The sequence below is a fragment of the Branchiostoma belcheri genome, unplaced genomic scaffold (assembly GCF_001625305.1).
Source record: "Branchiostoma belcheri isolate BF01 breed outbred unplaced genomic scaffold, Haploidv18h27 scaffold18, whole genome shotgun sequence".
NCBI lineage: Eukaryota > Metazoa > Chordata > Leptocardii > Amphioxiformes > Branchiostomatidae > Branchiostoma > Branchiostoma belcheri.
In genome coordinates, this window is record NW_017803268.1 from 2,989,471 (window position 1) to 3,014,829 (window position 25,359).

The window sequence follows — 25,359 nt, forward strand, 5'->3', positions numbered from 1 at the left end:
GGGGTGTCTCTACATAGCATCATGAAGGCAGCGGACTGGTCACGAGAGTCTACCCTCCTGAAGTTCTACAGGAGGGACAACAACCAACACACGTTTGGCCAGGCTGTGCTGTCCACGGCTCTGAAGTCTGCATAAGGTAAACGATATACCCAAATAGGGAGTGTGCAGGTATAATTGAGGATTAGGCAAATTGTACTTACCATGAAGGATAATCCCAATTATACCTCACACGAACTATTTGGGTATATCTTCCACCCTTGCTGTTCTTCAGCTTCCAAGTAGCTGAGAATGCCCACCCATGGTGAACAGCACAGACTCTTTCTCGCACGTCGTCAAATGGCGGCGAACATAGTCATTTCGTCATGATATCCCGTGATGCTTTGCGATTAAAGCTTTGTACACGTGCGCCACCTAGCGATAAGCATAGGAAATACTGCATAAGGTAAACGATATACCCAAATAGTTCGTGTGAGGTATAATTGGGATTATCCTTCATGGTAAGTACAATTTGCCTAATCCTCAATTATCTAACATACATTAAAAATAAAATAAAGCAAAAATAACAGAAGTGATCTGACAGAACTATCGGTATTCAAATCTCAATGCTAGTCTCACATTTAGTTTAAACACATTCAGTTATAACAGACAGGATACAACTTTCTAAAATGTAAAGTGCACCAGAATTTTCAGTTACTGACAATATCAAAATTTCATCGAGACACTACATTGTATTAGATACAAAGCTGTATTTTTCTATTAATTTGTACCATATACATTAATCATATTTTCCCCACCTTTCTCAGACCTTTAAGCAGTCAGGTAGCACAGTGATTAAGCTGGGAGATGCCGTCATCCCGTATCACGATGACTTCAAGTTCTACATCACCACCAAACTGCCCAACCCTCACTACACACCCGAGGTGTCTGCCAAGGTCACACTCGTCAACTTCACTCTGTCTCCAAGGTAAGGTCGGAGAAATGTCTTCAACTGTTGTTGTGACTTTTAACTTTATACTAGAAAGGTAACATTTGCAAAGCATATACATAATGTTTACCTTCATCTATGGTCTGATCTGTTTATTCTTGCTCAAACACATTCATATATCTGGGCAGACAGGAGTCTAAATCCCTCCTGCTGTAAAATTGCAACATGATGTAACCCAACACCAGTTACCATGATAACAGACGTCTGGTTCAGGTCATTGACCTTATTTGTTTGGTGAAGAAGAAGAAGAAACTGAGCAAAAACAATGTGTTTTCCTTCGCTAAACATAAATATTACAGGCTGATTTAATTTATACCTAATTAACCAAATGTCAGAATGAATAGTTACATTTTGCCACTGTAACACACAATCACGTTTTGTACTCATCATTGGTAAATTCACCTGAATTTTAACAAAACAAATTTGACACTGGTTAATCTTTTGATTAGTATAATTGTTTTTGCTCTACTGACTAGATCTGCATTTAAGTTAGATAAATGCAAGGTACTAAAACGTACTATTAAGGCCTCCTTCTATTTTAGCTTGTCAACCTTACACTCAGTTACATATTGACTTACAGTGCCTTTAAAACATCTTCAAATGAAAAGCAAATTTATCTCAAACTTTACCTCGTTCCCTAGTGGTCTGGAGGACCAGCTGCTTGGCATTGTGGTCGCAGAGGAGCGTCCTGATCTGGAGGAGGCCAAGAATCAGCTGATCGTGTCCAACGCCAAGATGAAGCAGGAGCTGAAGGAGATCGAGGACAAGATCCTGTACCGACTGAGCGCCTCGGAGGGAAGCCCTGTAGACGACGTGGATCTTATCAAGACACTGGAGGCCTCCAAGATCAAGTCTGCTGAGATCAAGGTCGGTGGGGTCAAGATTTGGAGCAGGGCACAAAATTCATTTATGGGAATAGGTGCACTGGTGGGATATGAAACAAACCTAATTGCAGGTCTTACTGCTCCTCTTCTGAGCTTGAATCTAAAATGAGAGCTAATTTCAAAATCTTAAACAAGAACTAAAACAAAGATTTTATCATTTTTCTGATACTTAGAGACCAAGAATACCCGGTATACTATTATACATGTCTAATGTTAAAAACACCAGTGCACCCACAGAAAAGGTTTAGGTGCACAACTCCAATTTTGGGTGCACTAAGGTGCACATACACCCAGTATTTTGAGCCCTGTGGAAGAAGAGTTCATTTCTTTATGTATTCATTATTAAGAGTTCATGTTGTAATCATGACATTCCAGTTATGGAATTTTAACTGCTGTAAACTAGCAGTGACCTCGCCTTACAAATTCACCCCACATTTCCTGAGGTAACATGACTTATAGGTTTTTAATGTGTCAACTGTCTCTTGTATTGTGTGGGTCATTGGGACACTGTTGTTACTCAGATGTTACTCTGTCCTTGGTGCTGAAATGGCTTAGAGTTAGTGCTGTGTGCATTGTACTGGACAGTACCTCAAAAATCATCTATGTATAGGGCCAAAATTGTACTCTGGCAACTTGTTATTTTCTTGATTATTTCTTGTCATTATAAAAATGTTATTGAATATATAAATTGAATTTTATGTTGTAAGTTGTGGATTGAACAATGTTGAAGTCTTGAGTTTTGAAGATTGAGATTATTACACATTCTTGACAATGTGGTTTTTTCTTTGTTCCTCCCCAGGCTAAAGTGGTTGTGGCAGAGCAGACAGAGAAGGACATTGATGAGACCAGGTCCCAGTACATCCCTGTAGCTGTCCGCACACAGATTCTCTTCTTCTGTGTCACTGATCTGGTCAGTCAGGCTTCCTGTTTTTATTTCTGTTGAGTTCACTTTACTGTTAAGCTGAAACCACTCAAAAATTATGACACATTAGTATGGTTTTAGGAGTATACATGTAGACCATGTCATAATATTTGTTGTGTTTTCTTTTTATTCAACTTAGTTTATTGTCAAACATCAGTAATGTAAATAATAATTATAGCACCTTACTGTATAAACCAACAATTTACTAAGTGTAATCCTCATTGCATATCTCACTGTATACTTACTCACTCTATGCTTGTACAATATGATTTGCAAGAAAGTTAATGACTTTTCAATAAACTTTTGTTATTGTTTCTTATGAGGTATATGACTTTGTTCAGCCTTTTGGTCTTTACACTCTTTGCAAATTACATTGTATATGTACCAAAATAAAACTGTTGTCCATAATGTTTCTCCTTTCTTCTTGCCCCCCTCCCCCCAGGCCAATGTGGATCCCATGTACCAGTACTCCCTGGAGTGGTTCATTTCCATCTTCCTCAACGGCATCGCTAACGCTGAAAGAGCAGGTACACTTGGAACAAGGATTCTCTTCAATTATTAGACTTCAGCTCATTAGACTTCAGTTAAAGACACCAAAAACAATTTCAGGGCAGTCAGCTGGATTTTCAAACTTTTAAGTCAATTTTCTAGTTATTTTTTTAAATGTACAGTAGTAAGTTGACCCTATCCATTAGCATATGTGCTCTGATATCTGTGAGGCAAAAATGCAACGGAAAGCAGTTGCTTGTTTTATATGGTAACTATTTAGTGGTGGTCCCAAAAAATAAAGGGACTCATGTACAATGTAGCTTGTTTTTAGAATCATTGATGGAATTTCTAGTAATGAAGCATTTTTTTGTTTACCAAAGGAAAACATATTGTTTTTGCTCAGTTTCTTCCTCTTCTTCTTCTTCTCCAAACAGTGACCTCTGACCTGGCCAATGGCCTCATTTGTTGATGTCTGTCACCATAGTAACTGGTGTTGGGTTACATATTGTTGTAATTTCATAGTAGGCATTTAGACTCCTGTCATCATATACATATATGTGAATGTGTTTGAGTACGAATTAACAGAGCAGACCATATTTGAAGGTAAACATTATGCATTTGCTTTGCAAATGTTACGTTTCTAGTTGAGATATTATATTAATAATATTATTGTACAATGGATGGTTCTCGCATTTCAATATCTCCAGCTTGATCCTGTGTTGTTTCTTGCCCTACAGAAAAGATCGAGCAGCGTATAGAGAACATCAATGAGTACATGACGTTCAGCCTGTACAGTAACGTGTGCCGCTCGCTGTTCGAGAAACACAAGCTCATGTTCGCCTTCCTGCTGGGAGCTCGCATACTCATGAATGATGGGAAGATCGACATGGTGCGTTTATACAATCATGTTTATTACATAACATTACTGTACAGAAAAAGAATATTTTTTATGTTTACAAAATGTACATATTGTTTTTGCTCAGATTCTTCTTCTCCAAACACATAAGGTCAATGACATGTCATTCTGGTAACTGGTACTATAGCAGACACCCTATGGTGTTGGGCTACAGTACATTATGTAGCAAGTTGCAGGATAAAGTTGGAGGGGCTGGTCACTATATACATTCATGTTTATAACATCATAACATTATGGTACAGAAGGATAGTAGCGTTAAGTGGTTAGGTTAGCGCCTTGCAGACACAAGATCAAGATGTCACATGTTTATATTCTTCTTAGATGTTGTGTCCTTTGGAAAGGCACATTACACAACTTTCTTTGACTTTGGTTTGAGGGGTAAAAGGCAGTAGAAGGAGAGGGACGGGCTCTGCTTTCCAATATTATGCCCTAGACACACTAGATTAACAACCTACTGCTGCTACAACCTCAAAAAAATATGGGACTACCTTTGCCTTTCACGAACGAATAAATTAGCATTTATTGTTTTTTCTATTTGTCTAACTATCAAACTATTTGTCCAACTATCAAACTATTTGTCCAACTATCAAAAGCACAATTTGTGTAAAGATTGATGTCCATGTATGTTTGTTTGTTTGTTTAACATTTTGTTTGGTAGAGATCTTGATCAGAGTTTCTGTTGACTGGTAGACTTACTTACCATAATATAAAATACACTGTGTTTGTACAGGATGAGTGGAGGTACCTCCTGGCTGGTGGAACCATGGTGCCTAAGGAGCTGCCTAACCCTGCTCCTCATTGGCTGTCATCTCGATCCTGGGGAGACATCCTCACTCTACAGGCACTGGTAAGGCTTCTGCTCAGTCTGATTATCTCTGATATTCACCAGACCTTAGTACTGTAAAATTGTGCACGTTTTGTGGTGGTTGAATACTTCACAACTATCAAATAAAATAACTTAACTATGATAATTGTAGACTGCATAACATGTACCTGAAGTGGTAATTAAAAGCAATAATCGTTCCTTTTTTCCACAGCCCAAGTTTTCAACATTTGCTGAAGACTTCCCAAATCACCAGGAAGGCTTCAAGCAGATTTTTGACAGGTGAGAACATACAACACGTTGTACATCACTGAAATCCTATATGTGCTTGCAAGACACCTTGTCTTTCTTCTTTTACTTTGTTTTTAATTTTCAGCTATGTCTGCATTTGAAGAGAGTTTTACACATCAACTACTACCCTGCTATTACTGTTTCTTAAATACACTAAAATCAACAGAGAATTAAAGATAAGTAACACTAACTCTACAAGTCTACAATTTAAGACCTGTAACATAACTGAGAACTGTTCTTGTCGTTAGCATTGAGCCCCATCGGCAGGATCTGCCCGGATCGTGGAACACCGAGCTCGACACGTTCCAGAAGATGTTAGTCATCAAGTGCCTGAGGTCAGACATGGTCACCAACGCCATGCAGGACTACGTCGCTCACATGCTGGGACAGAGGTTCATCGAACCTCAGGTAACTCTTCTTACATCAGGGCTTGAAATTCATTTTTGGGAATAGGTGCACTGGTGCACCCAACCTTAAAAAATTGGGTGTGCAAAATTTTTTGGGTGCACCATAAAAAATCTTACTGCTCCTCTTCTAAGATTGAATCTGAAATGGGAGCTAACTTTAAAATATTAAACAAGTACTACAGAAAAGATTTTATTATTTTTCTGATATCCTGTATACTATTATACATTTAATATGTACAAAAATGCCTAGGTGCACTGGTTCACCCACTGAAAAAGATTTGATGCACAGCTCCAAATTTGGGTGCACTAAGGTGCACATGCACCTAGTATTTCGAGCCCTGTTACATTCATTCACATTGGGGTTGTGTGGCATAATTACAGAGCATTCGGCTCAGACCAAGGGGTCCTGAGTTTGAATCCTGCCATGCCAATGATCGTGTGCCCTTGGGAAAGGCACTGAACACGAATTTTCTCACTTAACTCATGTGAAAATGAGTATGTCTGTTGTCCGTTCATTCATTTGTTTGCATTTGTGGTGGCATAAAAATAAGTTGAATGTGCTGAAATACATTCATTCCTTCCTTAAGTCTTTCAGTATATGTCTTCATTCAGTAAATAAAATTTTAAAGTAGAATTTGAGCTAGAAGAGATTTTGCATCAAAATTTCTCAGGTTTGCTTACAATTATGATGTTAATGGGAGTTTTGATCATCATTTTATTTTGTCTTGCAAAAAAATCTACGCAAACGAGATAAAGTTGAAGAAAAAACTCTGGGCATGCTGTTTCAGCACCAAGAAGAAAAACTGTGGCATATAGAACAAGTGATTCATTGATTTACCATGATTATAGTGATTGCTGATTACCTTGGTTTTATTTTCAGTGTGTCTGTCTCTTTGAAAGACGTGCGATTGTTAACTGAGACTGATGTTCCAAAAAACAGTTACTCAAGCAACTGGATATGATTTTGAAAACGTCAGACGTTTCAGCTAGTATCCACTAGCTTTCGTCAGTGACTGAGAGACCAGAGGGGAAAGCAGGTTTATATACACAACCTGTTGATTGATATGCAAATAAAGTGAAGACAAATTTTTGGAAGTCGAAAAAGGAACAAAAGTCAGACAAGTCAAGACAAGATGATGCAAATTAGTCTGAAAGCTCCTGTTATACAGGACAGGAGCTTATTAATAAGTGTTGTCTGTCCTCGGGGCTGGGAGTGCCAAATCCCAAGTGCCGGAAAATTTGTCTTCACTTTATTTGCATATCAATCAACAGGTTGTGTACATAAACCTGCTTTCCCCTCTGGTCTCTCAGTCACTGACAAAAGCTAGTGGATACTAGCTGAAACGTCTGACGTTTTCAAAATCATATCCAGTTGCTTGAGTAACTGTTTTTTGGCATATCGTATTACCTGGATGTCTAACCTTCATCGATGAGACTGATGTTGTTAATTAATATGTTGCCTTGCAAAACGGCTCATTAAACTGTACAACAATTCAGCCTCAGTGGCTTCCATTGTAAAGGTGGTCACAGAATGAAAAATAAATCATTCGTTGTTCATTCATTCATTTATCTGTATAGCTCATATAACCACCTTTTGGTATAACACAACAGCTCTGCAGGCACACACGCAGTCAAAGCTAGCAAATTTATTCATTCATTCATTCACTCATTCGTTCGTTCCCCCAGACTGCCGACCTTTCTGTGACCTATAAGGACTCATCTCCCACCACCCCGCTCATCTTCGTCCTGTCCACGGGAACAGACCCCGCCGCTGATCTCTACAAGTTTGCTGAGGAGATGAGGTTCTCCAAGAAACTCAACTCCATCTCTCTGGGACAGGGACAGGTGGGACCTTTTGTCTAATTAGTGAAAAATTCTATTCTGCCAACCATTATTAAGTTTGAATGTTGGTAATTGGTCCAAAGGTAACACTTTTGTTCTTCATTCAGAATTGTATAAATCAAGCAAATGGATAAATTCTCTTATTTTAGCACAAAAATTAATCTGCATTGGTACAATGAAAGTAAAAAGTTTCACTCACTGTAATTTTTGGATGAAGACCAAAAGATTGCAAATTGGGGTGATTCTTTTTGACAAAGTCATCAAGAAAAGATAGCAAAACGTCATTTGAAAAATCAGATTCTGAATTATCGGAAAATTTATCCAGTTTCCTTAATTCATTTTGTATTTTCTATCTGGATGTCTAAACTTCATTGATGTATGAAACTATACCTTATATATTAAATTTTATTTTGTCAAATTGTTCAGGTACAGGTACTTACATTTAGGTATGCAGCCCTAGTTACTAAGCAAGTAAGGAATAAATGGTTTAATACAATTGCCCTTCCCTTGCCCCCAAAAAATGTGCATTTAAAAAAACTGATACAGAATATATCATAGTAATATGAAACTATATCTGAAATCCAACTGTTCCGTGTAGGGTCCGCGTGCTGAGGCCATGATGCGGTCTGCCATGGAGCGCGGGAAGTGGGTGTTCTTCCAGAACTGCCATCTCTCCCCCAGCTGGATGCCCACGCTCGAGCGGCTCATCGAGAACATCGATTCCGACAAGGTCCACCGCGACTTCCGGCTGTGGCTCACCTCCATGCCCAGCCCCAAGTTCCCCGTACCCATCCTTCAGAACTCCTCCAAGATGACAGTGGAGCCGCCACGAGGCATCAAGGCCAACCTGCTCAAGTCTTACACCGGCTACAACGACGACTTCTTGAACTCATGTACCAAGGTAGGGCTTTATAAAGAACTGAAAAATGTGTGTTTGAGTGTGTGCGGGATATTTGATGGCATTGCTAAATGTAAACTAACTTGATAGCGAATGTACCCAGGCCAATATTGTAAGAATCCATGACTGTCACTGTGCCATTAAATGTGTCTTGTTAAAGCAAAGCATTATCATGATAATCATTTATGCAAACTAAGGCCACACCAATTTAATTTGTTGGTTCTCGGATTTTTTCAGAAAAAATATGAAGCGACAGGGCGAAAAAAAAAAATAATAAAAACAGGTCTAGGCATCCCATTATAGGCTTAAATGCTACGGAATGAGCCATAAAGTTAACACAAAAGGCTGGGTTAAAATTTAAACATTGAATTTTGAACTTTTAATCAAACCACTGTAATGATAGATGGGAAAACTGTAACAACTTGGAAGAAAAGGACTTTGTTGGGGGCAAAACATGAGCATTTTTCAGTTGATACAGGACCAGAATCAAATTTTTTTTTTTTTTGCAAATCAGAAAAAAACGAAGAGGCGAATCCGAGAACCAACAAATTAAATTGGTGTGGCCTAATGCATGAAAATTATCCCAGGCCTGAAATCTATTTTTTTCAAAATATCCTAGACAAGTCTAGGGAAAAGAAAATTTTAGTTTAAGATGAGTATAACAATTTACACTCTCTTGTGGTCAGAAAGACAATGGTACAAGAAGAAACATTTTACTAAATAGAGATTTTGTCTCACTTTGTTTAATTCTTTAATTCTTCTCTCTCAAAATTAAGACATAATTTTGACAAGAAGAGACAATACCACATAGCATGTCTTTATTATTCTCCAAATTGTTCTGTGATGGGACATATTTCATTTACCAAATTGAATGCAAGTTTCCTTCAATATGTACATGCAACAAATTTGAACTGCAATATCCAATTAGAAATTGGACTTACCCAAATTTTTGACTGTGCAACTCCAGTCTTAGTCAAGCAATGAGAAATCTGCCGTCTAATTTCTTGTGTTGGAAACTGCAGCTCAAACTTGTTTCATAATAACTTCTACCATGACAGATGAACTTTCAAGACGAGTTTCCTTCAATTTGTTCTTTCCGCCCTTCAGCCGGAGACCTTTAAGTTCCTGTTGTTCTCCCTGAGTGTGTTCCACGGTGTGGTGATTGAGCGGAGAAAGTTCGGTGCTCTCGGCTTCAACATTCCCTACGAGTTCACAGACGGAGACCTGCGCATCTGTGTCAGCCAGCTCAAGATGTTCCTGGATGAGTACAAGGAGATTCCCTTCAAGGTACGTAGTAAATTCATGAAAGTTCAAGGGATGGTATTATTTTGCAGCTTCGGATAAAGGCTGATTGGGCCTGATCACCTGCCTGAAAGTTTGTGGCCATACCCCTCTAAATCAAGAGAACCATCCACATTCCCAGAACTACCAATGAGAGCTCAAATATACTATGTCAAGAGTGTTTGGCTCAGAACCAAGGAGTCCTGGGTTTGATTCCCTGACATGCCCGATGTTGTGCCCTTTGGAAAGACACTTTGCATGACTTTCCTCACTGCACGGTGGAGTGACACCCATCGTGACTTTTTAATTGTTGATACTGTGTCGAAACACTGATGAGGATTTTGTGTCGCCAAACATGTGCCAGGATCTGCACATTTGCCTGTTAGAATCATACAATTTTTTGTTCTGTAAATTCATGAAACTTTAAGGAAAGGTAACTTTGCAGCTTTGGATTAAAGGGGAAAGAGAAAAGGAGAAAAAAGTGTTATACAGGCACTTACTGCTGCATGGGTTGATTGGGCCTTTTGCCCAAGAGCTCCTGGCAAATTGAATACACCTCTAACTCCTCAGAACCATTCTGTAGGTAGTTCTTTGAGATTTTCTCTCACTCATATACATGCAACTGTGTTAACTAACAGTATATGCGCCCCCTGTAGGTCCTGACATACACTGCAGGTCACATTAACTATGGAGGCCGTGTGACAGATGACTGGGACAGACGGACGATGATGAACATCCTGCAGGACTTCTACGGAAACAAGGTCCTGAGTGAGACTCACGTCTTCTCTCCGTCAGGCGTCTACCACCAGCTCAGTCCTGAGGCAGATCATGGCGTAAGTCTTGTATTACACATTAGGGAAAAATTGTTGCTCAAGCAACTGGATAATTTTGAAAACTGTCAGATGTTTCAAATAGCATTTTGCCACTACTCTTTGTGAGTGACTGATGAAAAGTAGTGGATGCTATGAAATGTCTGACAGTTTTCAAAATTATCCAGTTGCTATATCAAAATCTTATCATTCACCCTTTTGTTATTACTGGGTCTATTAATATGATTGAAATTGAAAAAAAATATTAGTAATTTACTAATAGTTGAAAATGATTTAGAAGATTATAGATCATTGAATCATTGCAATTTTTTTTTGTTCCCACAATTCTTTTTTATTATGATTGTCTTTCTCGCATCAACCTTGTTATACACCTTTCTTTTTTTTGTATTATTCTGAAAGGATGTTACTGTAACAGTAATATTTAGTTAGAAAAATGAATGAATGAAACACAGTACCTTTGTAAGGGGGCCCGCAAGCCCTTTTCCGTAGAGCGTAATCGGCCGTTTTATTTCTACGTAGAGCGTAGATGGACCGCTCTAATATTTTTGCGTAGAGCGTATTCGGCGTTTTAATTCTACGTAATGCGTTGTAGCCAATTGGAATTTATCGTAAAGCGTAATCGAGAGGTTTTCGAATTCAGCGTAGAGCGTTGTCGGGACCCCCCCTTGCAGGGCCTCTTGTGAGGGAAATCGAATTACTAAAATCAGGAGAATGTGAGAATTAATGTTGACCTTCTGTCCCCAGACCTACATGGCGTACATCAAGAGTCTCCCCATCAACGACCCCACGGAGATCTTTGGTCTCCATGACAACGCCAACATCACGTTTGCGCAGAACGAGACGTTCACCATCCTGGGTGACCTGGTCAGCATGCAGCCCAAAACCTCCAGCAGCACCGGCAAGTCACGGGAGGAGGTCAGTGAAACGTGATGTTTTCCTTTTCTTACGCAAAATCCCCTCAATGAAATGTCCTACCAGGCTGAAGGCCTGCCTGCCCTATGGCCAGTTAGCGCGCATTGTGCACACGATATGTCAAAGTTTTCTGAAAAATTATCTTACAAAATTTTGGTTAAAAAAATGGGAAAAACTCTTCAGACTTTTTGAAAATTCCAATGAAAAGAGAAACCAAGCACAACAACAAAATATCTAACTTTTCTTGTATCCCGACTGCCTTGTGAAGATAGGGCTGATTAGCCATGTTAGATGCTGCACACGGCGACCTAGAAGACTATCATCATCTTTCAAGATGAATTTAGGATGCCTTAACTTTAACTACTAAGTTCTACAAAAATTTCCTAGGTGGATACATCTTGTACATGTGTGTTTATGTGTGTATGCTGTGTAAGAGAGAGGCAGAGACAAAAAAAAAAACAGAAAGAAAGAGGAAAAGAGAACAGTTGTACAATTGTCAGAGTATGCAAGTTCTGCTCAAAGTCTCCCTGTCTATCCTTTCTTCATATTAATCTGAATGGTTGTTCCTACAGAACATGTTAATCTGATTGGTTGTTCCTACAGAACATGTTAATCTGATTAGTTGTTCCTACAGAACATGTTCATCTGATTGGTTGCTTCTACAGACCATGTTAATCTGATTGGTTGTTCCTACAGAACATGTTAATCTGATTGGTTGCTCCTACAGAACATGTTAATCTGATTGGTTGCTTCTACAGAACATGTTAATCTGATTGGTTGCTCCTACAGAACATGTTAATCTGATTGGTTGTTCCTACAGAACATGTTAATCTGATTGGTTGTTTGTGCAGGTAATGGAGGACACAGCGCGGGGTATTCTGGAGAAGGTGCCGCCGCCCGTACCGGTGGGACCGGTCATGGAGAAGTACCCGGTCATGTACGAGGAGTCCATGAACACGGTCGTCGTACAGGAGGTCATCAGGTACGCACCAACCTTGATCTATGAACTTTGAACCTCGCACTGTTTCCATTGTTTATTCCTGGTGTAACCAAAAGTTTGAGAACAAATGTCAAATTGGACTTTATAAATGACATACCAGGAGTATAGTCATATGTGACAACATAATAGTGATGTTAGCTTTCATTTTCCTGAAAAATTATCCTTGATGTTTAATTCTAGTATGCTAATGGTAATAGCTATCCTATTCCTGGAAAATTTTATTTTTTTCATAAACATTCAGACATTTCTCAGAAAATCTTGTCTCCCAGGTGCAGTCTTATGAAATCAATTTTTGTATTATGTCAAGAAGTTTTACTTTTATGTTCTAGCTACTTGCAGTTTAAAAAAAGCAAAAAAAATTCAATGTGACAGTTCTATTTTCCTTTTAAGCCAGTCTTTTCTTACCTGTATTCAAGTTTAACCTAGTTTTCTCTTGTTTCAGGTACAACCATCTGCTGAACACAGTCCGACAGACACTGAACGACCTTCTGAAGGCACTGAAGGGTCTGGTGGTGATGTCAGGAGAACTGGAGGGCATGGCTAACTCACTCTACATCAACCAGGTCCCTACTATGTGGGCTGGCAAGGTGTGCAAAAATATGTATATGATGTTGTATGTGTATGAAATAGCTTAAAGTTTAAGCACAATTTTTGCTGTGGGTTCGTGTGTCTATTTCTCCGCACAGAGCTGGAGTAGGTTGACAGCACATGAATGGGGAAGATTGACAGGCAGAATGACATGAGGACACCGGAAATGGGTTGGATGAATTTGAAGGTCACAACCCATCTGGCCAGAATTCTTCCTGGAAGTCAGATTATCTGCAATTATTGTGTTTACTTTCACAGAAGGAAAACATAATTATTAAATTTAGTTTTTGCTCAGTTTCTTCTTCCTCATCTTCTTCTTCAAACAAATATGGTCAATGACCTGAACCAGGCATCTGTCACCATGGTAACTAGTGTTGGGTTACATCATGTTGCAATTTATAGCAGGAGGGATTTAGACTCCTGTCACCATATATATGAATAATCATGTGTTTGAGTAAGAATTAATTTTTTGTTTACTTCTCCACAGGCTTACCCATCCCTGAAGCCACTTGCATCCTGGGTAGTTGATCTAGTGACGCGTATGGAGTTCATCCACGAGTGGATCGACCACGGGATCCCTACGATCTTCTGGATCTCGGGATTCTTCTTCCCGCAAGCCTTCCTGACGGGCACGCTGCAGAACTACGCCAGGTCACAGGTCATCTCCATAGATACCATCACCTTCGACTTCCAGGTAAGGATGGAACAGTTTCAAACACCTGCAAACCTGTTTCTAACCAAATTAAGAATATCTAGGATTATTTGATAACTTTTCCTTTCTGTAATGAATTACTTGTTTATTGCATGGACTACATTTTATCATAATTCATAGTAGCAAAATTTTATGGTCTGAGAAAAATGGAGCGTGTTCACTGAACTATATTGTTCACAGTGGCGGAAGTTGCAGAATAAAGAGCATTAATGCTAAGTTTGTTGTACAGAAATGACTTTGAAAACTGAGAACACAAAAGTACTGTGAAAAAATCAGGAATTACAGTTTGTATTCATTAGGCACTGACCCCCCAAAAAACGAAGTCAAACCCGTCAGTAATGTACGTAGAAACATCAGGTAGATAATTTTGTAGACTAGCTTTTTTTTTACTTCTTTACGTTATTTAATGGTGTGTTCTCTTTCTTTTAGCCTTTGGGTATGAGATTTGAGATGAATAAATTGAATGAGACTTTAAACTTAAACTTTTCCTGACCACCAGGTGATGCGTGAGTCCATCTCGGAGTTGAAAGAGCGTCCGGAACACGGCGTGTACATCCGGGGGTTGTTCCTCGAGGGAGCGCGCTGGGACTCGGTCGGCTTCCAGCTGGCAGAGTCCAACCCGAAGGAGCTGTACACGGACATGCCCGTCATGTGGCTCAAACCCATGCCTAACCGCAAAGCACCGACAAGTGGGATCTACCTGTGCCCTGTGTACAAGACTCTACAGAGAGCAGGTGGGGAATCAGGTTTACTCATATTCAGTGTAGCTTGAAATTTTTTCTGTCATCTCAGTTTTGTTTGACGTTACATCATGTTGAATGCCAAGGTATAATGTGCCAAGACAGTGCAAGACATTGTGATCTGAGGGGGTCTGGGGGTATACTGCCCCAAGAAAAGTGTGAAATCTTGACCCTATGAATCACTATTTCTTGTATTTTGCTGGTAGACTAAGCTTGATTTTAGAGAGGCGTGTCTGTCAAAGATCACGGAAAGATGGACATTGTCTGTAACACTGTGTTATGCTACATTATTAGAGTACTTAAAAACATTGATCCCTTTGTGACTTGATTTCTTTTGGTAACAAAAGGAATCCATCCATTAATTGTTCTAAAAGTCTTCATATCTTTTGAAGTAGGTTGTACAATCATACAGTCGTGCATAGTAACTCCTACAAGGTTAAAAAAAAAAGACGGTGACGTAATTTGTTTACACTTTACGGTTCAGATCAAAGGGCCAACGTAGATTAAGGGCGTCTCAGTCTTGTTGTTGGTTTTGATTGTAACTTACACACCTGATTTTACTTCAACCTGTTGTTAAGTTTATCCGCTTTTCTGCAAACTGGCCATTCTCCAAGAAAAGTCCTTCATTTTGTGTCTGACTGTTCAGTAAGTATACAGCCGAGAGATTTAACATCAAGGCAAGGCCAGGCCTACTTAAGCACCGTGAATGGACATACTTTGTTGATGAGAAACTTTATCTGTTTTTCCAGAAAACTGGCCATTTTCCAAAAAAAAATTTCTACATTTTGTGTCCAGTGTATATTGGTCAGTAGTTTAAAGCCGAGAGATTTAACATCAAGGCAAGGCCAGGCCTACATAAGCACCGCGAATGGACATACTTTGTTGATGAGAAATTAGATCATTCTGTTTAATATCTGTTTTTTCTGAAAACTGGCCATTTTCACAAGAAAAGTCCTTCATTTTGTGTCTGACTGTTGTTCAGTAAGTATAAAACCGAGAGATTTAACATCAAGGCAAGGCCAGGCCTACATAAGCACCGCGAATGGACATACTTTGTTGATGAGAAACTAGATCATTCTGTTTATCTGTTTTTCCTGAAAACTGGCCATTTTCACAAGAAAAGTCCTTCATTTTGTGTCTGACTGTTGTTCAGTAAGTATAAAGCCGAGAGATTTAACATCAAGGCAAGGCCAGGCCTACATAAGCACCGCGAATGGACATCCACTTTGTTGATGAGAAACTGTTTTATCTGTTTTTCCTGAAAAAATTTCATTTTGTGTCAAGTGTATATTGGTCAGTAGTTTAAAGCCGAGAGATTTAACATCAAGGCAAGGCCAGGCATACATATTAAAGCACAGTGAATGGACTTACTGTAAATCACTTTATATTTGCGGCACTTTTATATAATTTGGCAGTTTTCACAGTAACTTCTGTACCGCAAATTTATCATTACCACAAACAAATCATTTGACGACCAATTACGACTTACGTTTACTTAAATTTACTCAGAGTTGATTACGACTTTACGCTTTACGGTTAATATACTGATTACGAATTACGTAGAATTTTTGGGAGGCTGCCTACGGATTACGAAAACTTAAAAGGCCTGATTACGCCTTACAAAAAAGGGCATGCAGGCCCCCATTTTGCTACCGCGAACATAAACTAATTTACAGTAGTTTGTTGATGAGTAACTTAAAGGTGAAGGTGACTTTGCCCCCAGTCAACACACCGATCACTAATAGGCAAAATGACAAAGAGACGCGCCTGGTAGCTTTGGGCTCCATTGAAGAGATTTACGGATTATGAGGAACATTCTCCAATTTTGGCTCATTATGCACGGTTACTGGTTTCAAGAGGGCAGTTTTAAAAGCAGCTACTGTAACTACAGAAAGTACAGTTCCTGTTTAGGCTAATATTCACAAATCAAGGACTTCAAAGATTGTGTGTAATGAGTGGAGACTTTGAAATACTGAAAAAGTGTGATTATTATTCATTACCTATCATTTTAGGTATAAAGATACATGTAATAATGCTTCAAGGGTAACTGTTTTGGGGGTTGTTGCTGTTTTTTCTATGTCAGTTTGTTTTCTAATTTCTAGATTCGCAAATCAAGGACTTCAAAGCTGGTGTACAAAAATGTATAATGAGTGGAGACTTTGAAATACTAAAAAAGCGTGATTATTATTCATTAGAATCATTTATACCTATCATTTTAGGGATTATTATAAAAGATAATTCCTCAAGCCACAGTTTCAGGGTTGTTGCTGTTTTCTATGTCTGTAGTTTGTTTTCTAATTTCTAGATTCGCAAATCAAGGACTTCAACGCTGGTGTGTGATGAGTGGAGACTTTGAAATACTGAAAAAGCATGACTGATTATTATTCACGTACCTATCGTTTTAAGGATAAAGATGCTAACACTCCAAGCGTACTGTTTCAGAATTGTTGCTTTTTTCTATCAAATAATATCTGTGTTGTGTTTTCTAATTTGTTGATTTCCTGGCTGTTCTCTGATGTTTTGTCTTGTGTTCACACAGGTACTTTGTCCACAACCGGCCACTCTACAAACTACGTCGTGGCTGTGGAGATACCAACAGACAAGGAACAGTTCCATTGGATCAAGAGGGGAGTAGCTCTCTTCTGCGCACTCAACTACTAAACCACGAGTAACAACATCACATGTCTGTCTATATTAGTTCCAACAGTTACTGTTCACAAATAAGTGCCTTATATAACAGTTGTACAACTATTGCTGCTAAATGTATTACACCTTTCTGATAGTATTTTTTGTACCAATGTGTAGAAAGGAGAATATATGTCACCTTAGATGACTGAGTGCCTTGTGTCTTGGAATTTCTGTAAGGAGGTTGTGTGAACACTCAAAGTAAGTTCTGCAAAGAAATATAACTATACGTGAATGTCTTATTATATTATGATTGTATATACTTCTGAAATTCAAACATTCATATACGTGTAGATGTTACAGATTGAATCTATTTTCACAAAGTCACTGTGTGTGTTTGCTATTATGATAGTTTTGTGTGTACATGTTTGTATATAGACTGAAAATATTGTAACAGAAAATTTGAATGTATTCCTAAAGAAACTGTTTGTATAGAAAGATGGTGGGAACATGACGCACATACCTCTCCCAAACCGTAAGAAAATTACAGGATAAAAAGACAAACTCACCCCCTTGAGTCACAGTCTTTGTAGAGATCAAAGAGATTTTGCGCGCTCACATGTGATACCATCACGAGCTTAAGTGTGGGGTCTGTTTCAGCAAAGCGTTTTCTTCTCATGTTTTTGTGAGACAGAAGATAAAACGGTGCAAACGAGTGTAAAATTTCAGAAAACGTGGGATTAACAAAATCCCAAAATCGGTCCTTGGATGATGTTTAACCATTAGTAAGTGCAGCTTGTTACTGGTATATTTCGTCAGGTAATTGTGGAAGATTATTTTGTTTAACAGATCACCAAACACCGTAATCCTGGTTTAGAAATAACCAAGCTTAATTGGAAAGTCTCTCAATGATACATGATCAGGTGTTGTTGGGTTTAAACCCTTTTTTTGTCAGTGTTTATGTCGGCTAGTTTGAGAAGTTGATTCTTTTGTATTTTGAATTTGTAACTGACGAAGAGTATTTTGATATGTTTTGCTGTCTTTTTTTGCACAAAGTGTTCAGTGTCTGGTGTTCATATCACATACTGTTAGAACCTTGACTTTGAAAAGTTTGAATGTATCTTTGTGAAATGTCAGTTTTATTGTATTTATGAAAAAGAAAAATCTATACAGGTGTCTAGGATGCAGTTTATAGCTGCAGTGTAAACTCTGAAATGAAAAGGAGACACATGAAATGAATTCTGGTGAATAAAATATACTACAACATATTAACCTGTGTGTGTGTGGATATATGGATGGATGGATGGATGGATGGATGGATGGATGGATGGATGGATGGATGGATGGATGGATGGATGGATGGATGGATGGATGGAAAGATGGATGGAAGGATGGATGGATGGAAGGATAGGTGGATGTATGTATGGATGGATGGAAGGATGGGTGGATTGAGGGAGGAATGCATGGAAGGTTGGATGGATGGATGGAAGGATGGGTGGATGAAGGATAGGTGGATGGAGGGATCGGTGGAAGGTTGGATGGATGGATTGGAAGGAAGGATGGATGAATGGAAGGAAGGATGGTTGGGGGGAGGGATGGGTGGAAGGTTGGATGGAAGGAAGGATGGGTGGATGGATGGAAGGAAGGATGGATGGATGGCTGGAAGGATGGATGCATGCGTGGATGGATGGTTGGATCGATGGTTGGGTGGATGGATGGATTAATGGGTAGATGGATGGATGGAGAGATGGACGAATGGCAAATTTTTATTTCTACATAGGTTGTCCACAACTCACACTGAACCTGAAATTGCTACTTTTAATCATGAAAAGTTTAATATATTTTTGCTGAATCATTTAGAGGGAACCATGCCCTGTTTTATCACAAAAACAACTTTGAAATTCGTATTTAAACTTCAGTATGATGTACTAGTATGTAATTAAACAATCGCTACCAGGCAACCTTTACGCAAATATTCACCAAAGCCTGTATTTAGACCAACAACAGGGCTCTCAACTCGCAATTTTCCCTCAAAGAAGAGTCAAAGAGCGATTTTCTCTTCACAAAAGAAGATGAAAGAAATCACCCAGGACAAAATGGAACACATGTTGACGCACTGAATAATTGGAGAACACAAAAGAAAGATTAAGTTATATCTGGCTGAGTCTGTAGTCATACTTATTCCTGGCGTCCTTGGAAATTATAGCGACACTTAGTCGGGTATTTTGTTCATGTTCAAACGAGCGTGTAGACTTAGATATGAATAGTGTGATTTAGACTTGGATCTTTGAATCCAACCAAAGAAAACAGTGCGCTTTCCAGAATTTTCGCTGTGCCTATGGCCTTTTTATGTTTGTGTGTGGGAGAATGCCGCACCTGTAAGTAAGGTGATTCAAAATGAAAGAAAGGCGTGGGTACAGCCGAAACTATTGCAAGGAAAGTCGATGAAGGTTAATATATTTATTAGACATTCATGTAATGAGATAAAATGTAGGTTTTCAAAATCTAGCCAGTTGCTTGAGGAACTGTTTTTTTCTTGTGCATTATATGTAACGCGATATAGAAGTTTGCTGTATTGAATAGAACATCTAAACTTTAATCATACCACATACAAATACAGATTATCAACATAACTTTTATGATAATGCCACGATGACGTTAAAGTTTATTGTACAATGTAATTAATGTAAATTTAGATATTAAGTAAGTATTAGATACCGTCGGTTTGCTCAATTTTCGTCTGTTTATGTTGAATTGGTATTTTGTCAATGACACAATGTATGGCAATGATTCAGAATGAATATAAAGGTTATGGTACGTATAATATAAATTTTGATGTATCCAAGTTTTGCCTATTTGTGTTGAACGTCTCTGTATTTGTTCCTGAATTCTCGAGTTTTCGTCATCTATCCCTTCTACCTCTCGCCTATGCTGGTCTTTACCTGTCTCTATAGTGAAGCGAGCCTAATCCTTTAAACACATGCGTCTGAGACACTTCCAACATGAGGCAACAGCAAGTAAATTTTACGGATGACATCCTCCGCAGACTCCAAATATAATGCGATAGGGCGAAAAAAACAAGGCGGGCCAAAAAAACAAGATTCCTACATTTTCAAATTTTGACATCATGAACCTTGTTAAACAAAAAATGATACCTATACTGTGCTAAGTTTACTGCCAACTATTACAACATCAATTCTCACTGATGTTTTTCCGCCAATGAGATACAGGAGGTTACCATGTAATCTTATCTTTCAAATAGCTCTGTTAGCATTTAATTTAACATTTTAATGTCTTGGGGTGGTGGGACTACGGCGCACAGATATGTCAACTTTGTATATTTGATGTTAATTGTACCCTTTTTGTTGTGTGGCGCTGTTAATATAAGTTGTTAACTTAAGTGCAGCGCCACACTGTCCTTGTTATGTCTTTTATGTTTTGATGAATAAAAAAAAATTCTCACTGAAAAATAATTTTTGTTACGTTTTGATTCAGTGAGGACAAAGGAATGAAATGCATCACTGCATCAAAGTAAAAGGCAAAACAATAAATCAGAGCCTTGTCTCATCTCCTCTATCTCTTCCTATTTATCTGTCATCCACGTTCCGGCATGGCAACAGACATCTTTCCCATGCATTTTTGGCATGTTGACCACTTTCAGAAAATTTCTTGTTTTTTTTTTCCCAGGCGAAAATCAATGCACGCGCTGATGTTATCCATAAAAATGACTTGCTGTGGCCTTAGGGAATGTAGTAATCATGATCCTGACTAACCATGGCCTTAGCGACAAGATAAAGGGTTAGGTTAAGATGAGTGGGATATGCAAATCATCAGCTCAGGTGATCTGTGAGTGGGTAAAACTTACTCACCGAGTCCTGGCGAGTCAGAAACTCCGACGCACTCCTGGCTTGCGGTGTCTCGATCATCAGCTATGGAGCAGTACGGTGGACAGCAGTACCCGGGCCAGCAGGGCCCGTACGGGGACCAGTGGGGCTACGATGGCGGCTGGGACCGACCGTCGTGCGCGCTGCAGGACAGGCGGGTCTACCCTCAACATCTCCCGCCGCCGAACCAGCATCCCGCCTTCCCGTGTATTCTGGTGGGTGCAACATCTTTTTTTTTTTCCTTTCGGATATTGCTAAACTGTAGTCTAACACCGTAATGAAAACTTTTTCGGCTGATTCTACGAGAGTCTTTTCATGTCGCGTTCGTTTGAAGGAGGTAGACCTACCTTCACCAGTGTTTACAGCCATGCCACACCGAAAAAAAAAAGTTTTCTAACTACGGAAGCGGCCGAAAATTCGAGAGCTTTTCTTGTCGAGCCGCTGTACAGAATGTTAACCATCAACACAGCTAAACTTTTGCGCCAATTTGTTTGTTTCTTGATCATGTTGATGCTTAAGAAACGAGTTTTAAATTTGTGATGAGAGTTGCACCCCAAAAGAAAGTTTTCGCAAATCATGAGAAAGCGCTGTATACGTTCTCAACTTCGAAATATAGATCCCTTCGTCAAAAAGCGGAAGGCTATGTCTTCGTTAACGTTCCCGGTTTGGCAAATGCTGTCGTTTGATTTCCATGATTCCTGGTGGATAGGTATGACTTGCGGCCAACTCTGTACTCGGGTCCTTATTCAGACCGAGGACTTTCTACGCTACTTAGCAAAACTTTGCGCTCTAGATCTCTCTCTCTGTTTTCAGTCAGTTATTGCCATTTTGTCAATGGATAGGTTTTCTCGCCGTTCCTAAAATGCGAAACGTGCATGACTAGTATCTTTCTAGATCCCGTTCATAGATGAGATATTTTTGCTTAGCTCTACGTACTAGTATTAGTCCTAGGATCACTACATGCCTATGATGGCTTACCATTTTAGCAAAGTCGTCATCGACAATCATTCAGCAGATGTCTACGTCTTTTGCATGTTTGTATATTACTAGTATATCGCACTTTCATTAAATCTGTATTACAGCTCTTTATTTAGTGATAGGCGTACATGGAAACGATGATAATGGGAGAAAAACAAAGACACACATGTTACATTTAACTAACGTGTTGCAACTAGGTGTAACACTAGAATACTATAAACACATGATAATGAAGATAATCGTCAAAACTTCATGATACACCAACAGGTGTATCTTTAGACCTTATTAGGGTCTCTCGTATCTATTGGCTCGGGCAGTGAGTTTTGCCATTGTCTAGTCCTTTCGGCTAGCCTGGCTTCAATTTTCATTCTTTCCGCTCATTTGGTGGCGTGTTTTGAAGGCATCCAATGTGATTTCAGGTCAGCAAAACTGAAAATGACTAAGGCAATCTTTATGATGTTGACACATACTGCTTCACATTAGCACATTTGAGTCAGTATTTCATACTTTGGGCATTTAGAAACAAGCCCCAAAATGAGTCCTTTATTTTACGGGTGGTACCCTAAAAATCAGCCCAGGGCCCTTCCAGTGACCATTTTCCGTCAGAATTTTGGGAATTTTTGCTCCATGAGGGTCAATCTACATTGGGACTGAGTGTATTCAACTAACTATGTAGATAAGTAACTAGAATATTGGCTTAGAAAAATCGGGTTTCCAAGCCCTAAAAACTGCACTGGATGCCTTTAAATGCCAATTTTAATTCCGTGAATGCCTCCACACACACGCAACCACTTGATGCAGCACAAGCGAAAAGGCGTACAAACCCATTGGAGCCAGACGCCTACCTGAAGATTACTGTATTTATACGTCCCCATTCAGGACCAGATTTTCACAATTCTAAGGCCTTCTTTGAGCCCTCGCTAGCCGGATTATTACGTCTAATCAGAGAAAAGCTCTATGACGTCTGCTGGGCTACTGAGTACCCTTGATTTGTCACATGCACGAGCCCATGTCATTCCGTACTATTGTTGACATTCACAAAGTGATTGACAAGTGTTAAGGGTGATTATTCCTGGGCGCGGCGAGTACAATACCTTCAGAGGTTCGTGTTGGAAACGTGCCACTAAGTGCAAGGATAACATCTTAATGGTGAGGACAATTCTAGTCTTTACCAGGCTTCGGAAAGCGGCTGGAAGGAGTAGAAATTGGCCAAATAGAGAAGATAGCATGCCAAGGGAGTTGGTCTGCTGGAGAGAACAGTTTGCCTCTCCCGGTAGACGCTAAAGTTTAGCCTCTACCAGGCTTCGGGAAGCGGCTGGAAAGAGTAGAAATTTGCCAAATAGAGAGATAACATGTCGAGGGAGTTGGTCCACTAGAAAGTGGTTCAGCTCGGGTGCGGCAAACTACTATTTCCAGCCGCCTCCCGATGCCTGGTAGAGGCTAGACAATTTCATAGAAACTGATTATGTTCGTTCGTCATTGTCGACGATCACGCATCACATAAAGTACATATTATATATAGTGCAGTTCTGTTGGATTTTAAAAAGTCCTATTTGTTACTTTAACGAGAAAAAAACAACAACATTACAACGAATGAAGATTCTTGTAATAGACATGGCTCTTTTAAGTTTCTCTGTAAATTCTCCCTTTTTTCTCACAATTGCAATTGTCAGGTGGATAGATGTCTTCACAAAAAAAAAAGTGTTACTTGTAACAAAAGTAAGATACAACTTCCTTGCTGATGCAGTATAGGACACTTCGGTTACTAGTATATGCCTTGGGGATGCAAGTTTTGTTTTAGTTTTAGAAGTTTAACACATTCGCTTTGCAATTGTCGCTTTTCTGACCAAAACGACCGAGAGAGCACAATTCTACCCCCAAAAAAGGCTGGCATTCGAATTAGGCCACAGCAAGTAATTCTTATAGATGACATCCTCCGCAGACTCCAAATCTAATGCGAGCGGGCGAAAAAAAAACAAGGCGAGTCGAAAAAACAAGGTTCCTACATTTAAAAAATTTTGAATCAATCATTGTACAAATGGTTTTGATTCAGTAGGAACATTACATATACACAGCCAACATCACATATCACTGCATCAAAGTATGAAACAAAACATTAAATCATAGCATTTTTTTGTCTCCTCTCTTTATAGTTATCTGCCATTCACCTTCCGGCATATGACAACAGACATCTTCGCCCATTTTCGGCATGTTGACCACAGTCAGAAGGCGACAAAATTTCTTTTTTTTTTTTTTCAAAATCAGGCGAAAATTAATGCGCGCGCTGATGTCATCCATAAAAATTACTTGCTGTGGCCTTATCTTCATCTGAGACATAAGATTTAGGAGAAGCCAAGTTCGCAGACTCTTTGTAGTGTAATAACTATGTCAAGGACATCCGGTGGTTAATAATAATATTTTCTCGGGTTATTTTTAACACTGGGATCAACAAAGCCTGTCATTGGTCGGTGATGTGTGCGTCATGCTGACGTCATGAATTGTCTCGGCGTTGGCGATTGGCCAGTTTGTGTTTGGTGATTATACGGAAAAGCGTGCAGTGTGAAATTATTGGATTAAAAGTTGTGCGCCTGTGCTTCATCTGGTTGACAGTTTCTTGCGCGTAATTTCAAGGTGGATTTTTAGAGTTATTTCTGCGAATCCGGTCTTGTCGCTAAGTGCCGAGAAATATACACTTTGGGCATTTTGAACATGTGTCGACAGTGACACAGCATAAAATTTCTCAATTATTTACTAGTAACTTAAAAGTATTGTAGATCTACTTAAATATCAAAACTATTTATGTAGAACTTTTGAATGTTCTGTTCTATGAGGCCATACAATCTACAAATTTAAAAAAAGAACAAAAAAAACTCTCAGCAAATGTATACAATAAAGATTTAATAAGAGAAAAACCTGATGAGTGCAACCAAGAAGGTTATTACGTTATAGAAGACTAAGACCATCACAAAAATTTTGCGGAGGCTAACGTTGTCTTTGGCGCCCTTGAATAAAAAACAAACAAACAAAAAAACAAACAAAAAACAGAGGTATTCAACGGCGGGACAGCCAAAGAGACCCTTCTACATTCAGTATTACAGCTACTCCTTGATTTGCATCAGTATTCATGCCCGTAGCCAGGATTTTGAATGGGGGGGGGGGTTCTTCCCACTGCTTGAGGGGACCTCGAGCGCCGTAGGGGCGAGGTTCCTAGGAGGGTCCGGGGGGCATGCGCATGCTTCCCCGGAAAATTTTGAAAAATGAACCTTCTAAAATGGCATTTTGTGCATTTTTTAGAGGATTTCCAACAAAAAAATCAGAGATGAATTTTTATTCAATGACAAAGGGAGCAGTT

General features: G+C 39.2%; 1 protein-coding gene across 1 annotated transcript in view; it reads left to right on the forward strand.

Moving 5' to 3' along the window:
• LOC109467410 (dynein heavy chain 1, axonemal-like) overlaps positions 1 to 18,391 on the forward strand; it is an 81,879-nt gene extending 63,488 nt beyond the window's left edge. The window contains exons 60-77 of the mRNA XM_019765365.1: positions 804 to 964; positions 1,627 to 1,852; positions 2,669 to 2,779; positions 3,234 to 3,318; positions 4,018 to 4,169; positions 4,927 to 5,043; positions 5,234 to 5,301; positions 5,559 to 5,718; positions 7,404 to 7,562; positions 8,158 to 8,460; positions 9,565 to 9,744; positions 10,395 to 10,571; positions 11,313 to 11,483; positions 12,332 to 12,462; positions 12,923 to 13,067; positions 13,556 to 13,762; positions 14,280 to 14,514; positions 17,060 to 18,391. Of these exons, the coding sequence (XP_019620924.1) occupies positions 804 to 964; positions 1,627 to 1,852; positions 2,669 to 2,779; positions 3,234 to 3,318; positions 4,018 to 4,169; positions 4,927 to 5,043; positions 5,234 to 5,301; positions 5,559 to 5,718; positions 7,404 to 7,562; positions 8,158 to 8,460; positions 9,565 to 9,744; positions 10,395 to 10,571; positions 11,313 to 11,483; positions 12,332 to 12,462; positions 12,923 to 13,067; positions 13,556 to 13,762; positions 14,280 to 14,514; positions 17,060 to 17,181 (2,910 nt within the window). The 3' untranslated portion in view covers positions 17,182 to 18,391. The remainder of the gene's footprint in view (positions 1 to 803; positions 965 to 1,626; positions 1,853 to 2,668; positions 2,780 to 3,233; positions 3,319 to 4,017; positions 4,170 to 4,926; positions 5,044 to 5,233; positions 5,302 to 5,558; positions 5,719 to 7,403; positions 7,563 to 8,157; positions 8,461 to 9,564; positions 9,745 to 10,394; positions 10,572 to 11,312; positions 11,484 to 12,331; positions 12,463 to 12,922; positions 13,068 to 13,555; positions 13,763 to 14,279; positions 14,515 to 17,059) is intronic.
• Positions 18,392 to 25,359: the final 6,968 nt, after the last annotated feature.